Raw genomic sequence first — 25,239 nt, forward strand, 5'->3', positions numbered from 1 at the left:
TGAGCTGTTGCGAGCTAGAGTGATGCAGTGTTGGATGGTGTGACTTGCCGCGTAAGGCTACGAAGGCAGCGGGAGTTGTCGAGGCTCAGATGGAGAGCTCTACTGGATCCATGTACAGTAGGGACTTGAGCCTGGATTCAGGTTGGGAGCCTTGCTGGGAGCCAAGGGACTCGGTCCCATGGAAGAAGGTTGGCTACACCTGTTGGTTTGACGTCTCTCCAGGCTAAGGACCCAAGCTGGGTAAGCCAGGGAGATGTCCATTTTAAAAGGGAAGCATTGGGGATTACATTTTAAAAAGGGCAGACTCCTGCCTAGGATTTTAACCTAATTTTAAAGGATTATTTATTTATAATGGATGGAGCACTACTGTTTAGGACAATGCTTTGTTTTTGACTTTGCAGTTTTAATAAAGGCACTATTTCACTTTGTGCACTAAAACACTTGTATTTCCTAAATTTCTAGCCTCATCCCTCGTGTAAATTATTGGCAGTGTTGTGTTCAAGAGGCTCCCATAGAGAACTGGTAGCATGGAGTAGCCCCGTAATGTCAAAAAGACATGGCAAATCACTTCTGCAATTTGCCAAAAAAGTATAAGGAGGTTTCATGGTCACAGGAGAAAGAGATAGAGATATTATACAAAATTCATCAAAATGATCATGTGGCACATTGCCCATACCTCATAAATCATTGTATTTACTCTGAAGTATGGTGGTGGTAGTGCTAACCTGTGTAGCTGTTGTTCGTGGGCATGGACTAGATGTGAGGTTAAAATAGAGAGAGGAACATATAATGCAGATGGATTTTGATTCCAAACATAAAGCTAAAGTAGCCTTGGAGAAGCAAATGGACAAAAAGTTGAGTTCCTGGCAATAGATAAGTCAAACTCAATTTGCTTCAGACTCAGTGGTCCTATTTGTGATAAACTAATGACTATCCTGAACAACCTTGAACAAATGTGCTTGGAATAACGAGTGAAAACCACTTCCAAACAGTGTGAAAAGCTGGGGCATACTTGTCTTGTTCCAAAAGACTTGAAGCCATTATTGCTTCCAAAGAGGGCTCTACAAAATATAAACTATAAAACTTTTTTTCCTTCTTGGGATCTTTTTCTAACATAAAAAATGTCAAATTAAAAAATATTTAGAGTGTCAGTGATTTAAACTAGCATGTCACAGAAAATAAAATATCAATTTAGGATTTGTAATTTAGTAAAATTGGAGAAATGGTCAAGGGTCAGAACATTTTGCAGGGATTGTAGTTTAAATTTATAAACTAGGTGAATAAAACAATAGAACGCTACCTGCAGGCTACAAAGATGAAATCGACTTTGAAGGCAGACATGCACCTTTAAAGAACATTGTTCCTTTTGTTATAAATATTACATTTAGCTTCAAAAATTAAAAAGTAATAAATGGAAAATATAAATAACATTAACAAAGAAATTAGTGGCTCCATGGTTAGGAATGATTTCATTTCAGTGTCATATGACTAAAGAAAATGCATTTATTTTTTCTTTTTATTTTATTTGACCTAAATATATGAAAACCTTTAAAATCCTGAAAAGCATAACACATTTAATTTGTTTGATTTAAACTGATATTCATTAGCATTTTTCTTTTGAGTTTTAAAAATTGCTTTATTGCCTTTAGAAATGTAACATGTACTATACAACGAATGCTTGATCAATTTCATACCACAGATGGCTGATAAGGGCTTCTGATGCTGGCATTTTTATGGAACTGTTCCAGGCTTGTCTTAACCATGTTATATTGCTGAAGTAACATATGAATTTGAAGGACCTCATCATTAGATATGTTCAAATATACAGAGGTGTAATACTGAAAGGTTTCTGCATTCATATGACACAATGTCTCACTTGTGTTTCTGAATGGATGAGTAGTAATTTTCTCAAACTAAATCAGGAGAAAACAGAAATTTAATGATTGGCAAAAATTGATATAATTAGGGTATTATAAATAAACTTGATGCATTTGGATTACAAGTCAAGACTGAGGTAAATAATTTAGGGGTAACTGTTGACTCTGACCTGAATTTTAAATCATATATTTATTAGACTACTAGGACAGCATTTTTTCACTTAAGAAATATAGCAAAAATTAGACCTCTTACAATATTGCAAGATGCTGAGAAATTAGTTCACGCTTTAGTTTTCAGTCGGCTAGATTACTGTAATGCACTCCTCTCAGGACTACCCAAAAAAAACATCAATCGATTGCAACGAGTGCAGAATTTAGCTGCTAGAATCTTAGCTTGGAAAAGAATATCCAAGCACATCTCTCCAGTTTTGATGTCACTACACGGGTTACCTGTGTCATTTAGAATTGACTTTAAAATACTGCTTATTGCTTTCAAAGCCTTAAATAATCTCGCTCCATCCTATTTTTCAGAATGTCTTTCACCTTACATTCCAAATCATAATCTAAGATCTTCAAATGAGTGTCTGCTTATTATTCCAAGAGCTAAAATTAAAAGAAGTGGTGAGGCAGCCTTTTGCTGTTATGCACCTAAAATATGGAATAGCTTACCAATAGAAATTCGCCAGGCTAATACAGTGGAGCATTTTAAAAAACTGCTAAAAACACATTATTTTAACATGGCTTTCTCATAGCTTCATTTTAGTTTAATCCTGATACTCTGTATATGTATTTAATTATCAACTAGGGGGCTTCACCCCCTGCTCGCTTTGTTTGCCAAACCCCCATGTTTGGTTTTCTGGATACACACTTGTAAGATTTTTTTTTCTTCAAATTGTTGCTATTTCATTAGTTTCACTTTCACTTCAGAACTGTAAAAACAATATTTGGAATCTGTTGTGTCCCAATATGCTGAATCTTTTAAATGAGGTCTGTGACACTTGTGTTTAATGACTTTGTACCATAATTTAGGATATGTTTCTCTGTTTGGAATTTCAGCACAGACAAAACGATCCACATCATCAGCAGTTAATAATTGTTTTTGCAAAGTAACCAATAAATGCATGTGAGTTAAACCCCGTTTTTGAAATTCTCTGACTTAAACTAATTTCCTTTTGTTTGCATCAATGTGATCTGTCCTATCTTTTTTTTTTTTGATACTGTAGCCACTGATGTAGTAAAGTGTTACAAAAGTTCTACTTTAACAATCACCGACTGTGTAACTCCAAACACAACTTTCTAGCACCCTCTCCAACCTTTCCTCCCACGGGTCTCGCCTCCCCTTTACCACATCAATCAGCACCCAGCTATCAGCCTACCGTGGGGTACTCTGCCCTCCCTCGAACGGACCTAACATTCGCTTAAAACAAAAAAGGCTTTATCTTGGCTGCGACACTAAAATACTTTTGACTGTAACTGCTTTCATATTCTGTACCTTTCTCTGCATATGTATCTTGTTTCTCCGCACTGTTCTTTCTTCTTTGCTGAGAGCACAGGCTCTGTGTGTACCACGTGACTTTACATGACTGAATGTTTTGTTTGGCTGTCTGAGCTAATTGATAAGAAGGGTGTGTCTTGCAAGGCCCTTATGTTTCACGTCCGTGCGAGACTGCCCTGGGACAATCTCTTGGCACCAAATTTCATATTTATGGTCCCCGCGAGACGCTCCATGGCCCGTCTTTGTTGTCTCGCAGGTCTTTAAAATGTCTATCGAGAACTTCTGAGAAGATCATGTCTCATCGCCCGGCTTTTACATTCCAGGAGTTTTTTTATATACCTGTATAGACAGATATCATTCCTGGTGACTCTGTAATCCGTACTAACCCCTACTTTCTTTTCTGTTCTTTTTCCGGTTTTTTGTGGTGGCTATCTGTGCCACCACCACCTGATCAAAGCACAGTGATGTCCCTACATTGATGAATTAAAGGCCAGAAGTCCACATGACCATCATCATCAAGTTCTTCCATATGAACCCTGAATACAATGAGGACTGATTGAGGTAATTTATGTTAGGTAGAATGCTTAGAGGGGGCTGGGTGATCTCATGGCCTTGAAACCCCTGCAGATTTAATTTTTTTCTCCAGCCATCTGGAGTTTTTTTTGTTTTTTCTGTCCTCCCTGGCCATCCAACCTTATTTTTACTCCATGTTAATTAGTGTTTCTGAGTTCTATTTTCTTATTTATTTTATATTTTTTCTGTTTTATTGGCCCGCATGACAGATCCTAGTTAGCACTAAACTTGTACAAAATGATTACTATTGTTTGTGATTGAATTATTCTGCATCTTCTGCGTTACTTATTGACTTTTCTTAATTCCGCCTTCTGAAAATGCACATTTTCCCATGGCATTACAGTACCGGAAACATCATCTGCTAGTATAGTTGCAGCTGCAGCGTCAGCTCCTTGATACCCTAGACATGACACTGCCCCTCCCCTAATCAGCCTAGTCCAAAGTTAATGAGCCGCGATGTCGCTACTGAAGTGCTAGGCTGCAGCAGCCTGGCAGGCTACTCTACTGACTGGGCTGCTGGGACTGGCCACTGGGCAGAACCAACCATCACGAGTAGTAATAGCTTGCATATTTTTACGTGTTTTTGCTCTAGTTTTATGTAGTTTTGTGCTAGTATTGTAACAAACAATTAGTGCAGACTACAGCTGAAGATCTGAAGTGGACGCGAGAAGTTGGTGAGTTGTTTATTAACACATTTTTGTGATTTTGAGTTTGTAAAATTAGTGTAGGTCAGGGGGCTTTTTGCATATCAACCTACAGTGGAACCTTGGATTATGAGTAACTTGGTTTACGAGTGTTTTGCAAGGTGAGCTAAAATTTTTTATAAATTTTGGCTTGATAAATGAGCGAGGTCTTGCAATATGAGTAGTACATATACGCTTTGTCTGCCGAGTGTCACGTGATCACAACTGAACTGATGGTTCTTCTCTCTCTCGCTGCAGGATTGTGGGTAATCATCAGTCGGCGTGCCTCACTCATATAGTCAACATCCGTACAAGCGTATACTGTTTACTACAGCATTGTGACCACGTGTGTGTGTGTGCATGTGTGCTGTGACGTGCGAGTCCCCGTCTTGCACTCTAAAACACGAAGCTGAGTCTCAGTACTTTAGCAACAGCAACTTTATTCAGCTTGAAACAGGAACAGCACAGTTATTAATTGTAGCAGGATCTGCCGCTCTCCTGTACACAGACACAGCAGTCAGGCAGGGTCGTGCCCAGCTAAGTAATACTACGCCCTGCGTATTTCTAATGTTTCTTGTTCCTTGTATCACCCATCAAAGGCAGGAGCATATAGCATGTCTACGATCTTTTCGGATTCGCTTTTATGGCAAACTGCTATAGCGCTGGGAGACTGCGATTGCTTCAAGCTGCTCTTCCACATGTTGTCCCATTGGATGGAATCCCACAAGAGTATATATTCACTCACACCAGTCATGATTCTTTTCAAAGGTTTAGTGCAGGTTAATTTGTTTTATGTATTTGTACTTCATATTTTGTTGGAAACATTTTTATATGAATAGTTTTGGGTTGTGGAACGAATCATCTGAGTTTCCATTATTTCTTATGAGGAATTTCGCTTTGATATACGAGTGCTTTGGATTGCGAGCACGTTTCCAGAACGAATTATGCTCGCAAACCGAGGTTCCACTGTATTTTACAATATAAACTTTGAAGTAAATTTAGTAAAGTAAAATTTTATTTTTGGAGGATTTCTTTTCCAACTACAATTACTCAGCAATGAATTCAGTGAGCGTTTTTGTTGTTTCAGTTCACACGAACAGGACTTTGCGGTGTTTACGTCACCATTCTCTTACTACATTGAGAATGCGCCTGAGAATATCCAAATGGAATTGATTGAACTGCAGTCAGATTCTATTTTGAAGGCAAAATACAACGAAGTTGGTGTGCCAGGCTTTTATGCTTACTTGACATCCTCGTATGTGCAGATCCGTAAGTTGGCATCGAGAATACTGTCTATGTTCGGAAGCACTTACCTTTGTGAGCAACTGTTTTTGTTAATGAAGGCTAACAAAAGCCCACATCGCTCAAGACGTACTGGTGAGCACCTTTCATCCCTCATAAAAGTTGCAGCTACACAAGATTTCAAGCCTGGTATTGACGAACTAGTTACTAACAAGAGATGCCAAGTGTCAGGACAAAAGAAATAGATCTCAGACTGTAAGACTCCTATATAAGAACCAAGCTAAGAGACTAAGACTCTAATTGTACGCTGTTGTACGGAGATTGTATGGAAATAAATTGCTTTTATTTAAACTTTAAGTGTTACATTTTTAAAAGTTTTCACTATTGGAAAGAAAGCTACAGTAACTTTGTATAATAGTATAATAGTATTTGTTACAGTGCGACCCGCTGATGCACGTATGGCAGTCGAAGCGGCCCACCAATGGTATTAAGTTTGACATGCCTGATGTACAATGCATCTGGAAAGTTTTCACAGATTGTTATTATACAGCCTTATTCAAAAAATGATTAAATTCATTTTTTTCCTCAGAATTCTACACACAACACCCCATAATGACAACGTGAAAAAAGTTTACTTGAGGTTTATGCAAATTTATTCAAAATAAAAAAATTGAGAAAGCACATGTGCATAAGTATTCACAGCCTTTGCCTTGAAGCTCAAAATTGAGCTCAGGTGCATCCTGTGTCCCCTGATCATCCTTGAGATGTTTCTGCAGCTTAATTGGAGCCCACCTGTGGTAAATTCAGTTGACTGGACATGATTTGGAAAGGCACACACCTGTCTATATAAGGTCCCACAGTTGACAGTTCATGTCAGAGCACAAACCAAGCATGAAGTCAAAGGAATTGTCTGTAGACCTCCAAGACAGGATTGTCTAGAGGCGCAAATCTGGGGAAGGTTTTAGAAAAATTTCTGCTGCTTTGGAGGTCCCAATGAGCACAGTGGCCTCCATCATCCGTGGAAGTGGAAGAAGTTCAAAACCACCAGGACTCTTCCTAGAGCTGGCCGGCCATCTAAACTGAGCGATCGGGGGAGAAGGGCCTTAGTCAGGGAGGTGACCAAGAACCCAATGGTCACTCAAGTCAGAGCTCCAGAGGTACTCTGTGGAGAGAGGAGAACCTTCCAGAAGGTCTCTGATGAGACAAAGATTGAACTCTTTGGTGTGAATGCCAGGCATCACATTTGGAGGAAACCAGGCACCGCTCATCACCAGGCCAATACCATCCCTACAGTGAAGCATGGTGGTGGCAGCATAATGCTGTGGGGATGTTTTTCAGTGGCAGGAACTGGGAGACTAGTCAGGAAAAAGGGAAAGACGACTGCAGCAATGTACAGGGACATCCTGAATGAAAACCTGCTCCAGAGCGCTCTTGACCTCAGACTGGGGCGACGGTTCATCTTTCAGCAGGACAACAACCCTAAGCATACAGCCAAGATATCAAAGGAGTGGCTTTAGGACAACTCTGTGAATGTCCTTGAGTGGCCCAGCCAGAGCCCAGACTTGAATCCGATTGAACATCTCTGGAGAGATCTTAAAATGGCTGTGCACTGACGCTTCCCATCCAACCTGATGGAACTTGAGAGGTGCTGCAAAGAGGAATGGGCGAAACTGGCCAAGGATAGGTGTGCCAAGCTTGTGGCATCATATTCAAAAAGACTTGAGGCTGTAATTGCTGCCAAAGGTGCATCAACAAAGTATTGAGCAAAGGCTGTGAATACTTATGTACATGTGATTTCTCAGTTTTTTTATTTTTAATAAATTTGCAAAAACCTCAAGTAAACTTTTTTCACATTGTCATTATGGGATGTTGTGTGTAGAATTCTGAGGAAAAAAATGAATTTAATCCATTTTGGAATAAGGCTGTAACATAACAAAATGTGCAAAAAGTGATGCACTGTGAATACTTTCCAGATGCACTGTATATGACAGCAAGGCTGTTGCCTCAAATCAGAAATTTTAGCAGCATGACAAATATACACAACACAAAGTATTAGTATTTCTACCACTGGTCTACCACTGACAATTTTAAATTGGGTTTTTCAAAAAGAAGAATCACCCTGCACAAGGTACTCAGACAAACTGTACATTTTGAAAACAATATATAAATTCTTTCACATGTGTTTTCTAGTCATTAATGTAATGTAATGTTATACATTATTTGGTTACTGTAAGTTGCAATGAATAAAAAATGTTACTATAAATTACAGCAATTTATTTTTAGGTTAGCCCATTTTAATGCATTTGATGCACTTCCAAAACCACTTATAACACTTTTTCTTCAAATTATTGAAAAGTGATTACAAATTGCTCTTAGACTCTCACTCCAAGAGTATGCAGTACATTTAAAATTTCTGGTAATGGATTTTACTTTTAATTAAAATCCATTTATAAAAATTGGCATACCCTTAATTAGAACACACAATTATTTTCTAAACATTCTGATGACAGATGTAAAGGCAAGAGTAAATATTTTATTTAGTACCTGAGCACTACTTCTGCTGGAAAATCAGAATATATCGTTTGACCCATCACGGTCAATAAATTAGGGAACCAAAAAGATTATTCAAGATCCTTGCCTGAATGGAAATTCTCACAGAAAGGAACCTATTACAAGAAACCCAAGGACAGAAATAACTTGCACCTCCACTGGAATAATGTAATTTCACCTATTAGTGCTACCAAATATGGGATACATCTGCTTGAAAAGTCCATAAGAAAAGCTTATGAGCAAAACAAAATAACCAATCTAATGATACCACAGCACTGAGATGAATGGCATATTTTAAGTAAGCGATAATTTAAATATTGAGACTCAAACAGTGGGTTTGCATATGTATAAGAAAGTTTTCTGATTACCATCATCTATACTAATAAAAGGCAAAGCCCTCACTGACTCACTGACTCACTCACTCACTCACTCACTCATCACTAATTCTCCAACTTCCCATGTAGGCAGAAGGCTGAAATTTGGCATTCCTTACAGCTTACTTACAAAAGTTAAGCAGGTTTCATTTTGAAATTCTACACGTAACAGTCATAACGGTTGACAACATCCGCCATGTTGAACTTTCTTATTTACGGCCCCATCTTCACAAAATTTGGTAGGCGGCTTCCCTGCACTAACCAAAACCGATGTACATACTTATTTCGATGGTATGACGCCACTTTCGACCGCCATATTGAACTTTCCAACGTCACTAATTCTCCAACTTCCCGTGTAGGTAGAAGACTGACTCCATCTTCACGAAATTTGGTAGGCGGCTTCCCTGCGCTATCCGAAACCGATGTACGTACTTATTTCGGGAGTATGACGCCACTGTCGGCCGTCATATTGAACTTTCCAACGTCACTAATTCTCCAACTTCCCGTGTAGGTAGAAGACTGAAATTTGGCATGCTCATTCCTTACAGCTTACTTACAAAAGTTAAGCAGGTTTCATTTCGAAATTCTATGCATAACGGTCATAACGGTTGACAACATTCGCCATGTTGAACTTTCTTATTTATGGCCCCATCTTCACGAAATTTGGTAGGCGGCTTCCCTGCGCTAACCGAAACCAATGTACGTACTTATTTCAGTGGTATCATGCCACTGTCGGACACAATATTGAACTTTTCAATGCTCTTTGTTACTTATGGGCCCATCTTCAAGAAATTTAGTACGCGGGTTCCCAACGCTATCTGAATCCTACTTACGTACATATATACGTCCATAGCCTGCAGCTTGGTGACCGTGTGAGGCGGCATGGGTCCCCCATCCCAACGCCTCTCACGTTGTTTGCTGCCTGCCTATATAAGGCTTGAGATTTGAAACAAGATTACTGTTCACATGGCCAACTGTACGTTGCATGCTCAAGAGTAAGCTCAGCGCACAGCTTGGTCATATTAAAACCGGAGGGCCGAACTCAAAATGTGGTATACAAAGAGATCCTTAACAAATAATTATTGGTATATTTTCCCTCAGTTTAAAAAGGTTTAATTTTCCTCTTAATAAAAATTTTAAGGCAGTACTTCGTCGCTGCGAACCGCGGGTATTTTGCTAGTGTTTTGTAAATCCCAATTTGTACTTCAATATTGACATAAGATCATATCAATGGAATTTAAGACCAATTCTATTTGTCTTACAAATGAAGCACTAGGCTTTAGTTTTATTAGTTAGGACATCACAACATTAGAACAATCTAGATGAGAACAGGCCATTCAGCCCAACAAAGCTCACCAGTCCAAACCACTTATTTCTTCCAAAATAACAATATTCAATGCCAGTACCATGTGCTATGGTAATAACAATCAGACAACTTTCATTTAAAGGAATTGTCTCTTCTTGACCCCAGCTGTAATGCAATGCAGGGATAGAGAGATAAGCATAAATGGAGGAGCAGCTGCTCTAAATTTCAGTACATCTGTGAGGAACTACAAAAAATGAAGAAAACATTCAATGAGTCTCATGTCAAAAGAAATTATTAGACATAAAAGCCTGTTTGCCGAAAATAAAGGAAAAATCAGCATTGGATTGTACTTTGCTTTCATTGACCACACTTGAGCTATCAACAGCATGCCTTAGGCTAGGTCTTCTTTGTTTGTTTCTTTGCCCTTGTGGGGTTGTTCCATACATATCCGCAATTCAGATCAGCAGAAACAGCATCAGAGACAGAAATATGCATGCATATCAACCCTATCTTCCATGACTGACTAAACTTTGCAAATATCTCCAACTTCATCTGCAGACTGTAAAGATGCTCAAGTATGCAGAACCTGAACTTTTCAACATCTGCACCACAGATGTTTGAGCCATTCTTTACTGGTGTTCATGTTATGGATATAGCAACAAAAGTCATGTCAATTTTTGAGAAGCACTTTCAGGGCTTCACATCACTTCTACAAACTGTGAAGAAAGATTCTCAACAGACATATGGAACTCTTCTGATCTATTTCACCCAGTCAATGAATAAGTGGAGGGGAAAGATCAAACATTTGATCTGCTTACTTCAAAGGGGCTTAGAAAGGTTCAGGATACTGGCATATATGATCATTGCTACATTTTCTTTAATGTAACAATTTTTAAGACTGGACAAACAAATTTTTTTTTAACCAAAAGTATAATGTTTTGCTGAGATTCAAAATGATTTATTTAGTGGTTTCAAGCCTCAGGAAAGCTAATGGGTTAGTCATTTTTTGGAAGTATTTTATCTGTAGCTGCTCCTGAAAGTTTTCTCCTAGTACAGATGAGACCATGCTCTGACCGATGTTTGAAGAGTATTTATTTGCTCTCTCTCTTTTTTACAGCTCTCAAACACCGTGAAAAACTAAAGTAAAATAAATCTAGTCAATTAAACAATAAATGAGTTACACAGGTGTAGGGATAACAAATTTAAAACATACTATGTGTGTCTTCTCACCAGAACTTGAGGAGTCTTAATTACAGCCTCTCTGATACTGATTAAAACAAAACACTTTTCTTCAGCTTGACATTAAGTCTCTCACTATGTGCATTTCAGCTCCACCAATTAACCAGACCAACTTTGTATACTTATGTACAAATACATTGAGACCAAAAATACTTGAAAAGAGAATATCTACAAACTCAAGTATGAAATTTAAATATGTATATACACATGTGTACTGTATTTTGTGACAGCTACATTATCTAATAGTTTTTTTGTTTTTATTTTATTAATGTTGTTTTGTAATATTTTTCTATCATGTAATTTTGCTTCTTTTGAGGACACTGGCATTTTGTGGTTAGATACCATGACTTGAGACTTGTGTTAATTGACATCCAATATTGTGATTATTTGCAACAGACAATCAACATTTTCAAGTTATTGTCTAAGCTTTCTAGTAGTAAAATCTTGCCTGAATTATTGACTATGTTCCAATTTATTGTTCTGCGTTAAAACATTTTGATTGGATTGCTTTATGTTTAAAAATCTTCACATAGATTTGAGTTAACATTTAAATCCTGGTCAAATTACTTTCTACATTGCCCTTTCACCAAATCCTTGTAACACAACCTGTGACCATTACTAAAAAGAGAGTGCATCTTTACAAAATGTTTTTGATGCTGCAGTTACCACTCCATTTTCTAATACTACAAATCTATTCTAATATAGTGAGCAAATAAAATATTAAGGGGATGCCTGAACAGTAGCTACTCAAAAAAACCTGTTAGAAAAAAAATCAACCACAATTGTAATCCCGTGTAAAACACAGTCTGAAAAAATGAAAGAGTGCCGTAAGGCTGAGTGTATCTGGAAAGAAAATCAATTAATAAACCATTACGAAATAATGAAGGCTCACATTAGCAAATAATCCTAGTTCTCCAAAGTAGTAAATGATTGTGCAAGTAATCTGAAAGTAGTATTCTGTTGACTTTCTATTGACATTTAATAATATCTATCTATCTATCTAGCTATTAAAACACCAGTGGTTAAAATTCAGCTTTTGGCAGCATGTTTAACAAATTTAAATGCAGTAAATAATATAAGATGTACTATAACATAGACCTCAAAAACAACCCTAGAGTAGGCACATTCCAGTATAGTGAAAACAATGTATTAATCTCCTTTACTAGAATAAACCTAGCTGAAATTTGTAAAATAATTTAATACACATTTAACACAGTCCACATGTGTCTTTGATCCTGACCCTACAAGCGGCTGTAAAAAGCCACTGATTTGCTGATTAACGGTGTTCTCAAAATAGTTCATTTGATTCTGCCATTTTCCCAGATTTCTTAAGAAAAGGAGAAGTTAAACCTTTTCTTAAGTAAATTAGTCTTGCTGTTTAAGTCAGTGAAGTTTTAGAAAAGTTTAGACCTATTCCAATCTCCCTTTTTTGACTAAAACTCAAGAATAAGTAATTTTCTGAGAGTTAAATGATCTATTCTGGACAAGTTTCAGTCCGAATTTAGATCAAATTATCGTATAGGAACTGATTTGGATAAAGTAGTTTAAAGACTTAAGGCTAAATGCCAATGCAAACTATATATTACTTGTGTCTAAGGCATTTAATACCATTAATTATATCATTGGTATTATTCTCCTTTGACTGTGGATTTAATAAAATCAGCAATAATACATTTGGATTAGTGATAAACAGAACCATATCGCCTGCATTGACAGAGAATTTGCGTACTATTCCTTCCCTTACAATTCGTTTTAGTTCTGAATTTTGCCAAAGACAAATGGCCAATGGTTTGATAGTAATTGCAATTAGCATTTGAGGCAGTGAACAGCCTTGTCAGGTTTCACCTTTCAATCTGAAAAATAATCAAAGAGTTTAGAGTGTTTAACTGCACAGAAGCTTCTGACATTGAGTAATGTAACTTGATCCAGGCAACAGCATCTGGATCAAACCCAAAATGGCAGTAAATAATAAATAGAAATTACCATTCTATTCTATGAAACCCTTTTTCTGCATCTACAGGCACAAAAACTTGGTTGCTAAAGTAGTGTACAATACATCCAATCAATCAGTTTAACCTTTTTAATAAATGTACTATTGTAAATCTTTTTGAACTACTTATGTGTATGAAAATGAACTATACGGATACATGATTTTCTTCTTGTTGCCGTCAGTCCAGAAATTTCCAAAGGTTTGCAATATAAATGATCTTTCAAGGTATTGAGTTTCGTAGTTTGACACCTGTAGTAATTACACATTTCTACACATGGGTTTTGTGTCTTTTTTAGTTTGTGATCAGGTGAAGCTAATTGACGAGACTTCTAACCATTTCTGTTTGCTTTCACAATGTTTGTTTTTAATTTAGTTTAATTTTATTGTTTTGTTTTTGCGACACATGGAAGATGTATCACATCTATGACTTAAGTAATAGTTATGCTACAAATATGACAGCACTTCTGTGTTTTAGTATCCTTCAGCTAGATAATCTTCAAAAATCTTTACTGGTGCTTAGTTTATATTTCTAGTAGGCCAAGTGCAAGGTTTCATTTAGTTATTTTGCTCTCCTTTTTGACTTTGAAGTATGGTAAGCCCTGTATTGTTTTAACTTGTGCTTCATTTTTGATGTTCAGGTTTTGATCTGGCCTATAAGACTGTAGCCTGGTGTGACTATTTCCTGGTCTTTTCTTTTCTTTCACAATAGCCCCTTGAGACACTGCCTTGTAACATACTGAGGGACCATGAGTGACTCCAAAATAAGAATTGTGTTTTGCATAAACAAAAGAATGGAACGAAACAAAATGAATAAAACAACTTTATAAAAACAAGTAGAAATGGCTAGAAAACTGTACAAATTAATTTCAAAGGATAAAATGAACAAAGACAGAAAGCCAATGTACAGAATTGTGTAATTACTACAGACACCAAAACATGGGGTTGTGATGGATAAATGTTTGCATTACAGGAAGTGCCTACAATTAAAGAAGCATTGTTTTAAATGTAATTATTTAATTATATTATAGCATATTCTTGTGTTCCTAGAATGATACATGTTATGCTGTAATCAGAAATATTCATATTCTGAATAAAACATTTTAATATGTACAGTTAGATCCCTAAATATTTGGACAGAGACAACTTTTTTCTAATCTTGGTTCTGTACGTTGCCACAATGAATTTTAAATGAAACAACTCAGATGCAGTTGAAGTGCAGACTTTCAACTTTAATTCAGTGGGGTGAACAAAAAGATTGCATAAAAATGTGAGGCAACTAAATTATTTTTTAACACAATCCCTTTATTTCTGGGGCTCAAAAGTAATTGGACAAATTAAATAACTAAAAATAAAATGTTCATTTCTAATACTTGGTTGAAAACCCTTTGCTAGCAATGACAGCCTGAAGTCTTGAACTCATGGACATCACCAGATGCTGGGTTTCCTCCTTTTTAATGTTCTGCCAGGCCGATAGATAGATAGATAGATAGATAGATAGATAGATAGATAGATAGATAGATAGATAGATAGATAGATAGATAGATAGATAGATAGATAGATAGATAGATAGATAGATAGATAGATAGATAGATAGATAGATAGATACTTTATTAATCCCAAGGGGAAATCTTTACTGCAGCGGCTTTCAGTTGCTGTTTGTTTGTGGGCCTTTCTGTCCGAAGTTTAGTCTTCAACAAGTGAAATGCATGCTCAATTGGGTTAAGATCAGGTGACTGACTTGGCCATTAAAGAATTTTCCACTTCTTTGCTTTAATAAACTCCTGAGTTGCTTTGGCTGTATGTTTTGGGTCATTGTCCATTTGTATCATGAAACGCCGCACAATCAATTTGACTGCATTTAGCTGGATTTGAGCAGACAGTACTGTATGTCTCTGAACACCTCAGAATTCATTCGGCTGCTTCTGTCCTGTGTCACATCATCAATAAACACTAGTGTCCCAGTGCCACTGGCAGCCATGCACGCCTAGGCCATCACACTGCCGCCACCGTGTTTTACAGATGATGTGGTATGTTTTCGATAATGAGCCGTTCCACTTCTTCTCCATACTTTTTTCTTGCCATCATTCTGGTAGAGGTTGATCTTGGTTTCATCTGTCCAAAGACTTTTTTTCCAGAACTGTGTTGGCATTTTTATATGTTCTTTAGCAAAGTCCAATCTAGCATTTCTATTCTTGAGGCTTATGAGTGGCTTGCACCTTGCAGTGCACCTTCTGTATTTACTTTCATGCAGTCTTGTCTTTATGGTAGACTTGGATATCGATACGCCTACCCCCTGGAGAGTGTTGTTCATTTGGTTAGCTGTTTCTCTTCACCATGGAAATGATTTTGCGATCATCCACCACTGTTGTCTTCCGTGGACGTCCAGGACTTTTTGCGTTGCTGAGTTCAACAGTGCTTGCTTTCTTTCTCAGGATGTACCAAACTGTAGATTTTGCCACTCGTGATATTGTAGCAATTTCTCAGATGGGTTTTTTCTGTTTTCACAGCTTAAGGATGGCTTCTTTCACCTGCATGGAGAGCTCCTTTGACCGCATGTTGTCTGTTCACTGCAAAATCTTCCACATGCAAGCACCACACCTCAAATCAACTCCAGGCCTTTTATCTGCTTAATTGATAATGACATAATGACAGACCTGCCCACACCTGCCCATGAAATAGCCTTTGAGTCAATTGTCCAATTACTTTTGAGCCCCTGAAATGAAGGGATTGTGTTAAAAAAATGCTTTAGTTGCCTCACATTTTTATGCAATCTTTTTGTTCAACCCACTGAATTAGACCTGAAAGTCTGCACTTCAACTGCATCTGAGTCGTTTCATTTAAAATTCATTGTGGTAATGTACAGAACCAAAATTAGAAAAAAGTTGTCTCTGTCCAAATATTTAGAAACTTAACTGTACATGCATTGTAGTTTTGACTCAGCGTTAACTGGTGCTATCAATAAATACATTTTTACGTTGTTTGCATAGATGTGGTAATTCATTTTGATATGACTGGGCCTAATGGGAGAAGGCAGATCGAAAATAGCTAAATGTCCAAAAAACCATGTGGCACACTGCATAATCATGCAGTAACTTTGCCTTTTACACATGTTATGCTCCCTGAATGCATTGTAATGTATTTCATAAATCATGGCATTTTAAATGCCTCATAATGGAAAGATATTGCTCAAGAAAGTATTTAAACCTTCTTCAAAGGTATACAAAATTTCCCAGTAGGGACGTCTACCTGTCTACTGTAAAGCCTGCATGATGTACTGCATAACAAAATATTTTACAGGTTGTAAAACTTCAAGTTTCCTACTTTAGCCTGTGATAACAGTTTATTGTTTGATACATATGTGAAATTATATTTATATTGATACATTGCAGATACTGCATGCTTTTTATCATGTTTGCATCTATTTTTTTTCTTGGAAGTGGTCATTGCAGGCAGCATGTATCTTTTAATTCTGGTATCTTAGCTAGGAAGCAAAATCATTACAGGATTGGCTAGTGAATACTTACAGTATATACCTTAATTACCTATAGCAGCTGAAAAGCAGAAGGAGAGGAAGAACAATAATCAAGTACTGTTCATCTTTAACACTAGTGCAGTGCAGCATGAAAAGCAAGCTAAAGCAGAAGAAGAGCCAGAGAGAGAAGAGGGACTCCTGTGGTTATAGTTTGTTCAATATTTTTTATTAGGAACATGTGTATTGCTTCTGTTGTTTCTGAACATAATGTCTAGCCATAAACTATAAGTGGGGATGACCTTGGACACTGCATTGAGACTTCATGTTGCAGCAGCAGTAGTTCAGGACATGGTCCATCATGCTCATTACTGACACAATGTTAAAACATCACTGTATCTCTCAATGGCATTACATGTGGCATCTTCATTGAGACCAGAGTTTTAATTGATCATTACCAAGTCAGTCAAAGGCATGTTTCTTGATTCACACTGCCACAATGTACTAGTAAATATTAAGCTAACTCGATTAGATTTAAGTTTAGTTACAAAGTAATCCTGCTTAAAGCCTTCTTTGTTCAAGAATACAGAAAATATAGTTTATGATGCCAGATGTTATGAAATGTCTCATTTTGTAATCATGATCAGTATTACTATTTTTGCTTTTCGACCTCCCCAGCCATAACTTATCATCTGTGGGGTAAGGAGTGAAAGCTTTAGATTCGTCAAAAATTTCAGTCTCTGGTTTTAGGGTCCCCTGATATAGAAAACTTTCTTATCTCAATGACGGGTGTGTGTCTGTCTCTATTTGTGTCTGTGTGTCACAGTTTCTTGAGGATGGTCTAGATCTAAAACAGGTGGACGGAAAAATAACAATCTCGAAACTTAAGCCCATTATGAGATGAATATGTGCTCATTAGTTTTTGAGCAAAGTCGTGCAAGAGAAAGAGGTACTCTAGAGCAACCCTCAAATACCGTAATTCTGCAATTAATTATCAATTCTTCTCATCGGTTGCAATCGTAATGACCTGTTTTATGATCAGAAAGATCAGCATCTGAGTGGTAAATAATTTCTGAATTGCTATAGAATAGTTCAGGTAACTTGTTTCCTAGGGCATAAAGCTAACTGACGCCCATGCCCGAATATTTTGTAATTACTGAGATCATACATGAAATATTCTTGTCTGGCTGAATAAAGTATGAACTTCTATTTAATTTTCCCCGTACTATACACTTGTCTGAGAGTGCAAACTAGGCTAAGCAATGGATTCTTTTATCAAAAATACAGAGATAATATGCAGTAATACAAATAAATCAATTATAGCTGGGAAGAGAAAGTTTTTGGTGTAACATAATTTTTTGTAAAAGAATAAGAAAACCATTAAAGACATTTTTTGTGACAGTCATAACAATATTATTTGTCAGCTGTAGATCTATTAAATAAAGTACCTGCTTCATTTGTTCTCATAATTCTAGACGGTACACTTGGATCTCCAGTTCCAATGCCATTGCTTGCTACAACACGAAATTCATATTCCACCCATGGATTCAATTCAATGGCCATGGCTGACTCCATATCCCCAGTGACAGGATCTGGCTCTGTAAGACAAGTATTATGTGCATAAGTAAAAAAAAATACAGAAAATGGCATGGAAAGCCACATAAAATATATGTCTGGACTTTTGATCTGGCCTTTTAAAAGGTACACAATAATCAGCGTTACAATATCATTAAGTAACGTTTAACTGAAATTCCAGTTTGAAAATTATAAATTTCATCTTGAAACAATTGTGAAGTAATTATTACTACTGTTTAAGAGAAATTTGGCAAATATAGAATGCCCTAAATGTCAACTTACACAGAAATATACTGTATATTTTACAGTTTTCTTCTTCTGTCCCTAGCCAAAAACATAAATATCATAATGCCAAGTATTTCAAACATAATGCTGCAAAAAATAATTTTGAAACAAGAGCAAGCAGAATGCTGCTTATTTATGTGAATACATCAAAACAGGTAAAGGAGAGGATTCACAAAGGCAGCTAACAAAAGTAATGTCCTTCCAGCATTCCAATGAAAAGGATGATACCTTTTTCTTCTTCTTTTGGCTGCTCACTTTAGGGGTCACCACAGCAGATCATCTCGTTTCTTATCCTCCTGTCCTTTACACCTTGCTCTGTTACATCCATCACCTGCATGTCCTCTCTCACTAAATCCATAAACCTTTGCTTAGGTCTTCCTCTTTTCCTCTTGCCTGGCAGCCCTATCTTTAACATCCTGTTCCCAATATACCCAACATCTCTCCTCTGCACATGTCCAAACCAGCGCAATCTCGCTTCTCTGACTTTGTCTCCCAATCGGCCAATCTGAGCCGACCCTCTAATGTACTCATTTTTAATCCTATCCATCCTTGTCACACCCAATGCAAATCTTAACATCTTTGACTCTTCTACCTCCAGCTCTGTCCCCTACTTTCTGGTCAGTGCCACCGTCTCCAACCCACATAATATAGCTGGTCTCGCTACCATCCTGTAGACCTTCCCTTTCACTCTTGCTTATACATAAATCACTCCTGCCACTCTTCTCCACCTATTCCACCCTGCCTGCACTCTCTTTTTCACCTCTCTTCCACAATCACCATTACTCTGTACTGTTGATCCCAAGTATTTAAACTCATTCAGCTTCACCAACTCTACTCCCTGCATCCTCACCATTCCACTGACCTCCCTCTCATTCACACACATGTATTCTGTCTTGTTCCTACTGACCTTCATTCCTCTCCTCTCTAGAGCATATAGCCACAGTAACATATTTTTAAAATTTGTAAACTTGGTCAAAAAGAGACATAGTTCAATATGTTACTGTCAAATTTCACAATCAGCATAAAGAACTGCTATTAACAAACTGCAGATATTGCATACCTCCCCTCAGAGATGTTTTCTACAGACATTATTATATCGTATTCAGTGGCACAGACAGCTGGGGTATAACTGAAGTGATTACTCCAGGACTCACCCTAATTGGGGTTCCACAAGCAAAAAAAAAAAAAGACAAAAATAAAGTCTATTTAACAACGCTATGTTACATCCTAATTACTGAGGAGAGAACCCTGCTGAATTCACATTGCCTGAAGTTTGTTTGAAAACACAGAAATGTTCGAGAACTTCCCCAAACTAAGTGAAATGCATTGAACTCAATGGGGAAGGACAATCTGAACTAGTATTGAGTGGCTTATAAAAGTGCAATGGTGTTTTAAGTGTCTGTGATGGACAGGTAAACACTTGCCAACTATGCTAGACCAATTATTGTTGCCAAAAATATGATGTGAGCTGTGAGTCACCACTGCTAACCAGTGCACCATCATGCCTCCTTGAGATAAAATTAATAGAATTAAATATCAGAACAATACAATTTCTTGCAGACTGTTCCAAACAGGAAAAATGAATTTAATAAGGCTTGCCCACCTCTCTGGAATGAAAGGTACAGTTTGTTTTTTTTCCTGACACTTTTGCTCATTCACTGTGACTGTTACCAGATAAGCACAACACTAAAGCATGTGGATTCTTCATTCATTCCTGTTAGCATCAACTGCACAGCTCTCTGGGTAATTTTATTAAAGGGGTACATTACATTAATGCCATATACAAGTCCATACAAAAACATTATTTTTAAGACTCATATACACATTTCCATTTTCCATCTGCATGCTTGTGTTGTTTTAAAATGTATTCAAAACGTTTCTGCTGATCTTTAGACCACTAATAAGATAAGTGTTATATACCTCTGTCTCATCCAACAATGGCTGCTATAGCTATTTGATGTCATTCTGGCCTCGCAAGCATCATGGGACAGAAAAAAAAAGGTTGTCTAAGCCGGCTGCACAGTGAATTCCCAGTAAAAATTTTGGTAAAGAACGTCACCTTCAAACAAAGCATATTCGCTGAGAAAAACACTTAAGCATACAGTATTACAGAGTGCATTTGTGAAGTTTAACTATTGACAGATGAAGTTCCATATATATATATATATATATATATATATATATATATATATATATATATATATATAGTAATCCTTGCTATATTGCGCCGACTTTCGGGTTTCACTCTATCGGATTTTAAATGTAAGCACATCTAAATATATATCACAGATTTTTCGCTGGTTTTCGGATTTCTGCAGACAGTGGGTCTTTTAATTTACGCTACACGCTTCCTCAATTTGTTTGCCCTGTTGATTTCATACAAGGGACGCTATTGGCGGATGGCTTAGAAGCTACCCAATCAGAGCATGTATTACATATTAACTAAAACTCCTCAATGCTATAAGATATGCATCCCGCGCGGAGCTTGATTGTTTGCTTGTCTCTGCCTCTCTCTCACCCTCTCTGGCATTCTCTGCGCCTGACGGAGGTGCTGTTTGCTTAAAAGATACTGACACTCCTCTAAAAAAATGCTGCTTTATTGCGGTGCTCGGCATATTTAAAAGCACAAAAGCACACGTATTGATTTTTTGATTGTTGCTTTAATCTCGCTCTCTCTCTCTGGCGTTCTCTGCCTGACGGAGGAGATGTGAGCAGAGGGGCTGTTTGCTTAGAAGATACTAACCGCGGCAAACTTAAAAGCACAAGTATTGATTTTTTGATTGTTTGCTTTTCTTTGCGAGCGCTCTCTCTCTCTCTCCCTCTGAAATTCTCTGCTCCTGAAGAGAAGAAGATCTATTCGCATTATTTTAATTGTGAGAAAGAACTGTCATCTCTGTCTTGTCATGGAGGACAGTTTAAACTTTTGACTAAAGGGTGTTATTTCATATCTAGAGGGCTCTAAAAATTTTAACAGTGTGGGAGAGTTTATAAGGGCTTAAAACATATAAAAATAACTACACAAACATATGGTTTCTACTTCGCGGATTTTCATCTATCAAGGGGGTTCTGGAACGCAACCCCCGTGATCGAGGAGGGATTACTGTATATATATATATATAGCATATATATACAGCATATATATAGTACATATATATATATATATATATATATATATATATATATATATATATATATATACAGCATAAAATTTAATTGAAACAGCAAATTCCACCACCATCTTTCTGACACTGAGATGATTTGCAGTTTTTTACTAGAATTTTTATTGATCATGAGTCTTAAAATCTTACTAGATAAAATCCATTGAGAGACCTGCTGGAGATTTTCTAAATACTGAATGTCATATTGGATATGAGCAAAAACAGTTGTCAGCTTTGTAGGCTACAGAATATATTCAGCTCAGCTGCATACTGAATGTTAGTGTAGGTCACTTAAAATTACTCACCATCCAAAATGGATCTTGTGTTTCCAAACAAATCTTAGCATGGTTTCGGAAACAGTTGTTATGTGTTATGGGCAAGAAACATACCACTACTTGAAGTAATTTTTTCCTTCCAGCATTTGTATTGAACATAAAGCTGGAGGAAACCTTTATCATTTCTGACATAAATTAGGCCTGCTGAGACAGAAAAAAATCTATTCAGAGCAAGGTAAATTATATATCATTGATATAAACTATATTTTATTGGTTAACACGTTGTTCAAGACACTTCAATTGTTATACCATCAAGTGCCTGTGGATTTCAAAATTGATTCAAAATTCTATTTTGCGATGTGCAGGATATTCTGTGGCACCCAATTATTTCAAACTGGTCTAAAAATGTTCTTGCGATTTAAACTCCTCAACTGTTACTGCTTTATATAGTTTTCTGTTCTAATTCCTTTTAATACTTCTGTACTGCTTATATCAGATAAAGCCAGCAGATTCCCAAGTTCATTTGACATTGCCCTTTTCATGTTTTACAAATCTGGGCACTTTATTTGGAATCTTATTAACTGGAATTCTCATCCTAGGTCTCTTAATTCAGGGCTGCATCGATTTTTACATTCTAGTCCAGCCTGAGGAGGAAACTGTTCACTCTGGCCATTTCATTTCTCTTCCTTCATTAACAGGTTTTCATGGTTAATGGTATTCAAAGTAGCTGTACTGCATAACATTTATCAGCAGCTGGCTGTGAAAGCTCTACTCAACGGTTGTCAGGCTATCCTGTTTTTTAGCACTGTTAATTATCTTAGTTGTGCTTCAATTGTGTATTTGTCTATCAATATTGCGATGCAACCATCTCTCCATCTTCTGCCTTGGGCATGTACATCAGTGTCTCTGGCAGCTGAAGTCTATCCTAGCAGATCTAGGCACAGGGATGCCTTGGATGGGCTGCCAGTCCAATGTAGGGCACAGTCACACCCACACCAACTCCTCATTTATTCAGCTAAAATTGCCAGTTAACCTAAAATGGACACACACTAGAGAACCTGGAAAAAAACTTGAAATTAGAAATGGGAGATATTCTATTTCCAGTACTTACTGTTACAAACCTGTCAGATTAACTTTTCTGGTCCTCCTAGTGTTTGCCAGAGGTGCATTTCTTGTAACTGCTCTATTTTGTATTTTTATCGCACTTTTGAATCATTTGATAAATCATTTGAATTATTTAAAATGTAAAATGTAATATACATATGGTACTTTAATGCATCTTTCTATTCTAAAAAAAAATCGTGGAAGGAGACGAGACGTGATTTTCTCGGAGAGACACTTACACGTCCCGCGAAACGAGTCTTTGTGCTAAGAGGTTTAACCACGCCCGGGACCGGAAATAAAAGACAAAGTAGAACATCGTAAATAATTCAAAAACGTTGGCATGGTACACATGCAGAGCAGGTTAGAGATAAAGGAAGGTTAGAGATAATCCTCAAAAAGAGGATAGCAAAGATTGCATTAGCACAAACAAACGGAAATTATTACTCGGGGAAATAACGGAAAAATGAAAAGGATTTAAATTTTAAGTGAGAGACTTGTAGATCGTCTAATTCATGTTGAAATCAGGGAAAAAAAAGTAGTGTTCCTTCCCAAAGAAGGAGCGTATCTGTGAGAATTAAAAGATTTGTTGATTGGTGAAAGTGAAATCCTGTGAAAGAAAATTTCAAGCCCTACGAGACAAGAGCTTATGCAAAGAGATTTGAAGTCCTGCTCACATAACAATGCACATGGTTCAATCATTTCTCATTTGTGTGAATGCTATTTTCAGACACATTTCTTTAAAGAGAAATAAACAATATTCACTCATGGGCAATTATACTTTGCGTTGTCACGATGTAATTCCAAACACGGAATCAAAATTCAGTGCGATATTGATGAAAAGGTAAAAGTGAAAAGAGATCGAATATATGGACATAGGTGATATGACAGAAGTATGTAGATATTGTTTGGCTTTAAACTTGTAGACTTGTAGATCATTGAATTAGTGTTGCCATCAGGGAAAAGTAGTGTTTCTTCACAATGAAGAAGCCTATCTGCGAGAATTAAAAGTTTTGTTGTTTGGTGAAAGTGAAATCCACATATGCGAACGACAGAGATGTGAATTTGCTTGCACGAAGTGCAGGTGGGGGGAAGGGGGCTTGGAGGTATACCAGCAAAGTAAGCATGGGGCAAAGCCCCCTAGTTTTATCATAAAAATAATATCAAGTATACATCCTAGTATTCTAACAGCATGCATCTCCAAGAGGATTAAACTTGAAAATTGAAATCAACTTAGAAGTCAGTCATAATCATCTGTAAATACGTGCTCTCTTCTATTGAATTGAATTGAATTTCTTTATTGTCCTTGTATGGTAAAATGAGATTCAATATGCAAATCCTCCATAAACTTATTTTCCTATAAAATGATAAAAATAATAATAATACAATAAAAATGCAATGGAAAATATACAATATGAAAGCATAAGTACAATATACATGTACATATAGTTCAGACAATGCAAATGGTTCATAAAGTGGCTTAGTTTGTGCAATGTTACAGTTATAGTGCAAGTTTACAGTGATGTACTCGTAATTGTAAGAAGAAGCAGTTCTACTGGGAGCACTTGATGGACTTACTGAGTGCATTTATAGCTCTTGGGATGAAACTGTTTCTGAGCCTCAAGGTCCGTGCAAGAAATGCTTTGATGCTCTTACGGATAGGAAAAATTCAAATAGACTGTGGTATGGGTGAATGGAATCCATGCAAATGCTGGTGGCTTTCCTGAGGCAGCATGTGCTATAAATGTCCTCCAGGGCTGAAAGCTGTATCCTCTACTATAATCTGTAATCCTCTGTGGTCTTGACACAACCTTGCAGCTGTGATACCACACATAAATACAATAAACATTTTAAAATACTCCTTTAGGTGCACTGAGAATAACAACACTAAAGCAGCTATGGTATTTGGAATAGTTTGCCCATTCCATGCACCATTATATTGTTACAGAATGATTAGAATCAAGTGCCTTAAATTGGTAAACAATACGCAATTAATTTCAGTGTATGTGATACAGACTGTGGTTAGGATGTGAATCTAAAAATGAAA

At 36.9% G+C, this 25,239-nt stretch overlaps 1 protein-coding gene across 4 annotated transcripts in view; it reads right to left on the reverse strand.

Moving 5' to 3' along the window:
* cntn5 (contactin 5) overlaps window positions 1–25,239 on the reverse strand; it is a 1,359,131-nt gene that overhangs the window by 89,252 nt on the left and 1,244,640 nt on the right. For all 4 annotated transcript variants that reach the window (XM_039744349.1, XM_039744347.1, XM_039744348.1 and 1 more), the window contains exon 18: window positions 18,247–18,396. In XM_039744349.1, the coding sequence (XP_039600283.1) occupies window positions 18,247–18,396 (150 nt within the window). The remainder of the gene's footprint in view (window positions 1–18,246; window positions 18,397–25,239) is intronic.

The sequence above is a fragment of the Polypterus senegalus genome, chromosome 2 (assembly GCF_016835505.1).
Source record: "Polypterus senegalus isolate Bchr_013 chromosome 2, ASM1683550v1, whole genome shotgun sequence".
In the NCBI taxonomy this organism is placed as follows: Eukaryota; Metazoa; Chordata; class Cladistia; order Polypteriformes; family Polypteridae; genus Polypterus; species Polypterus senegalus.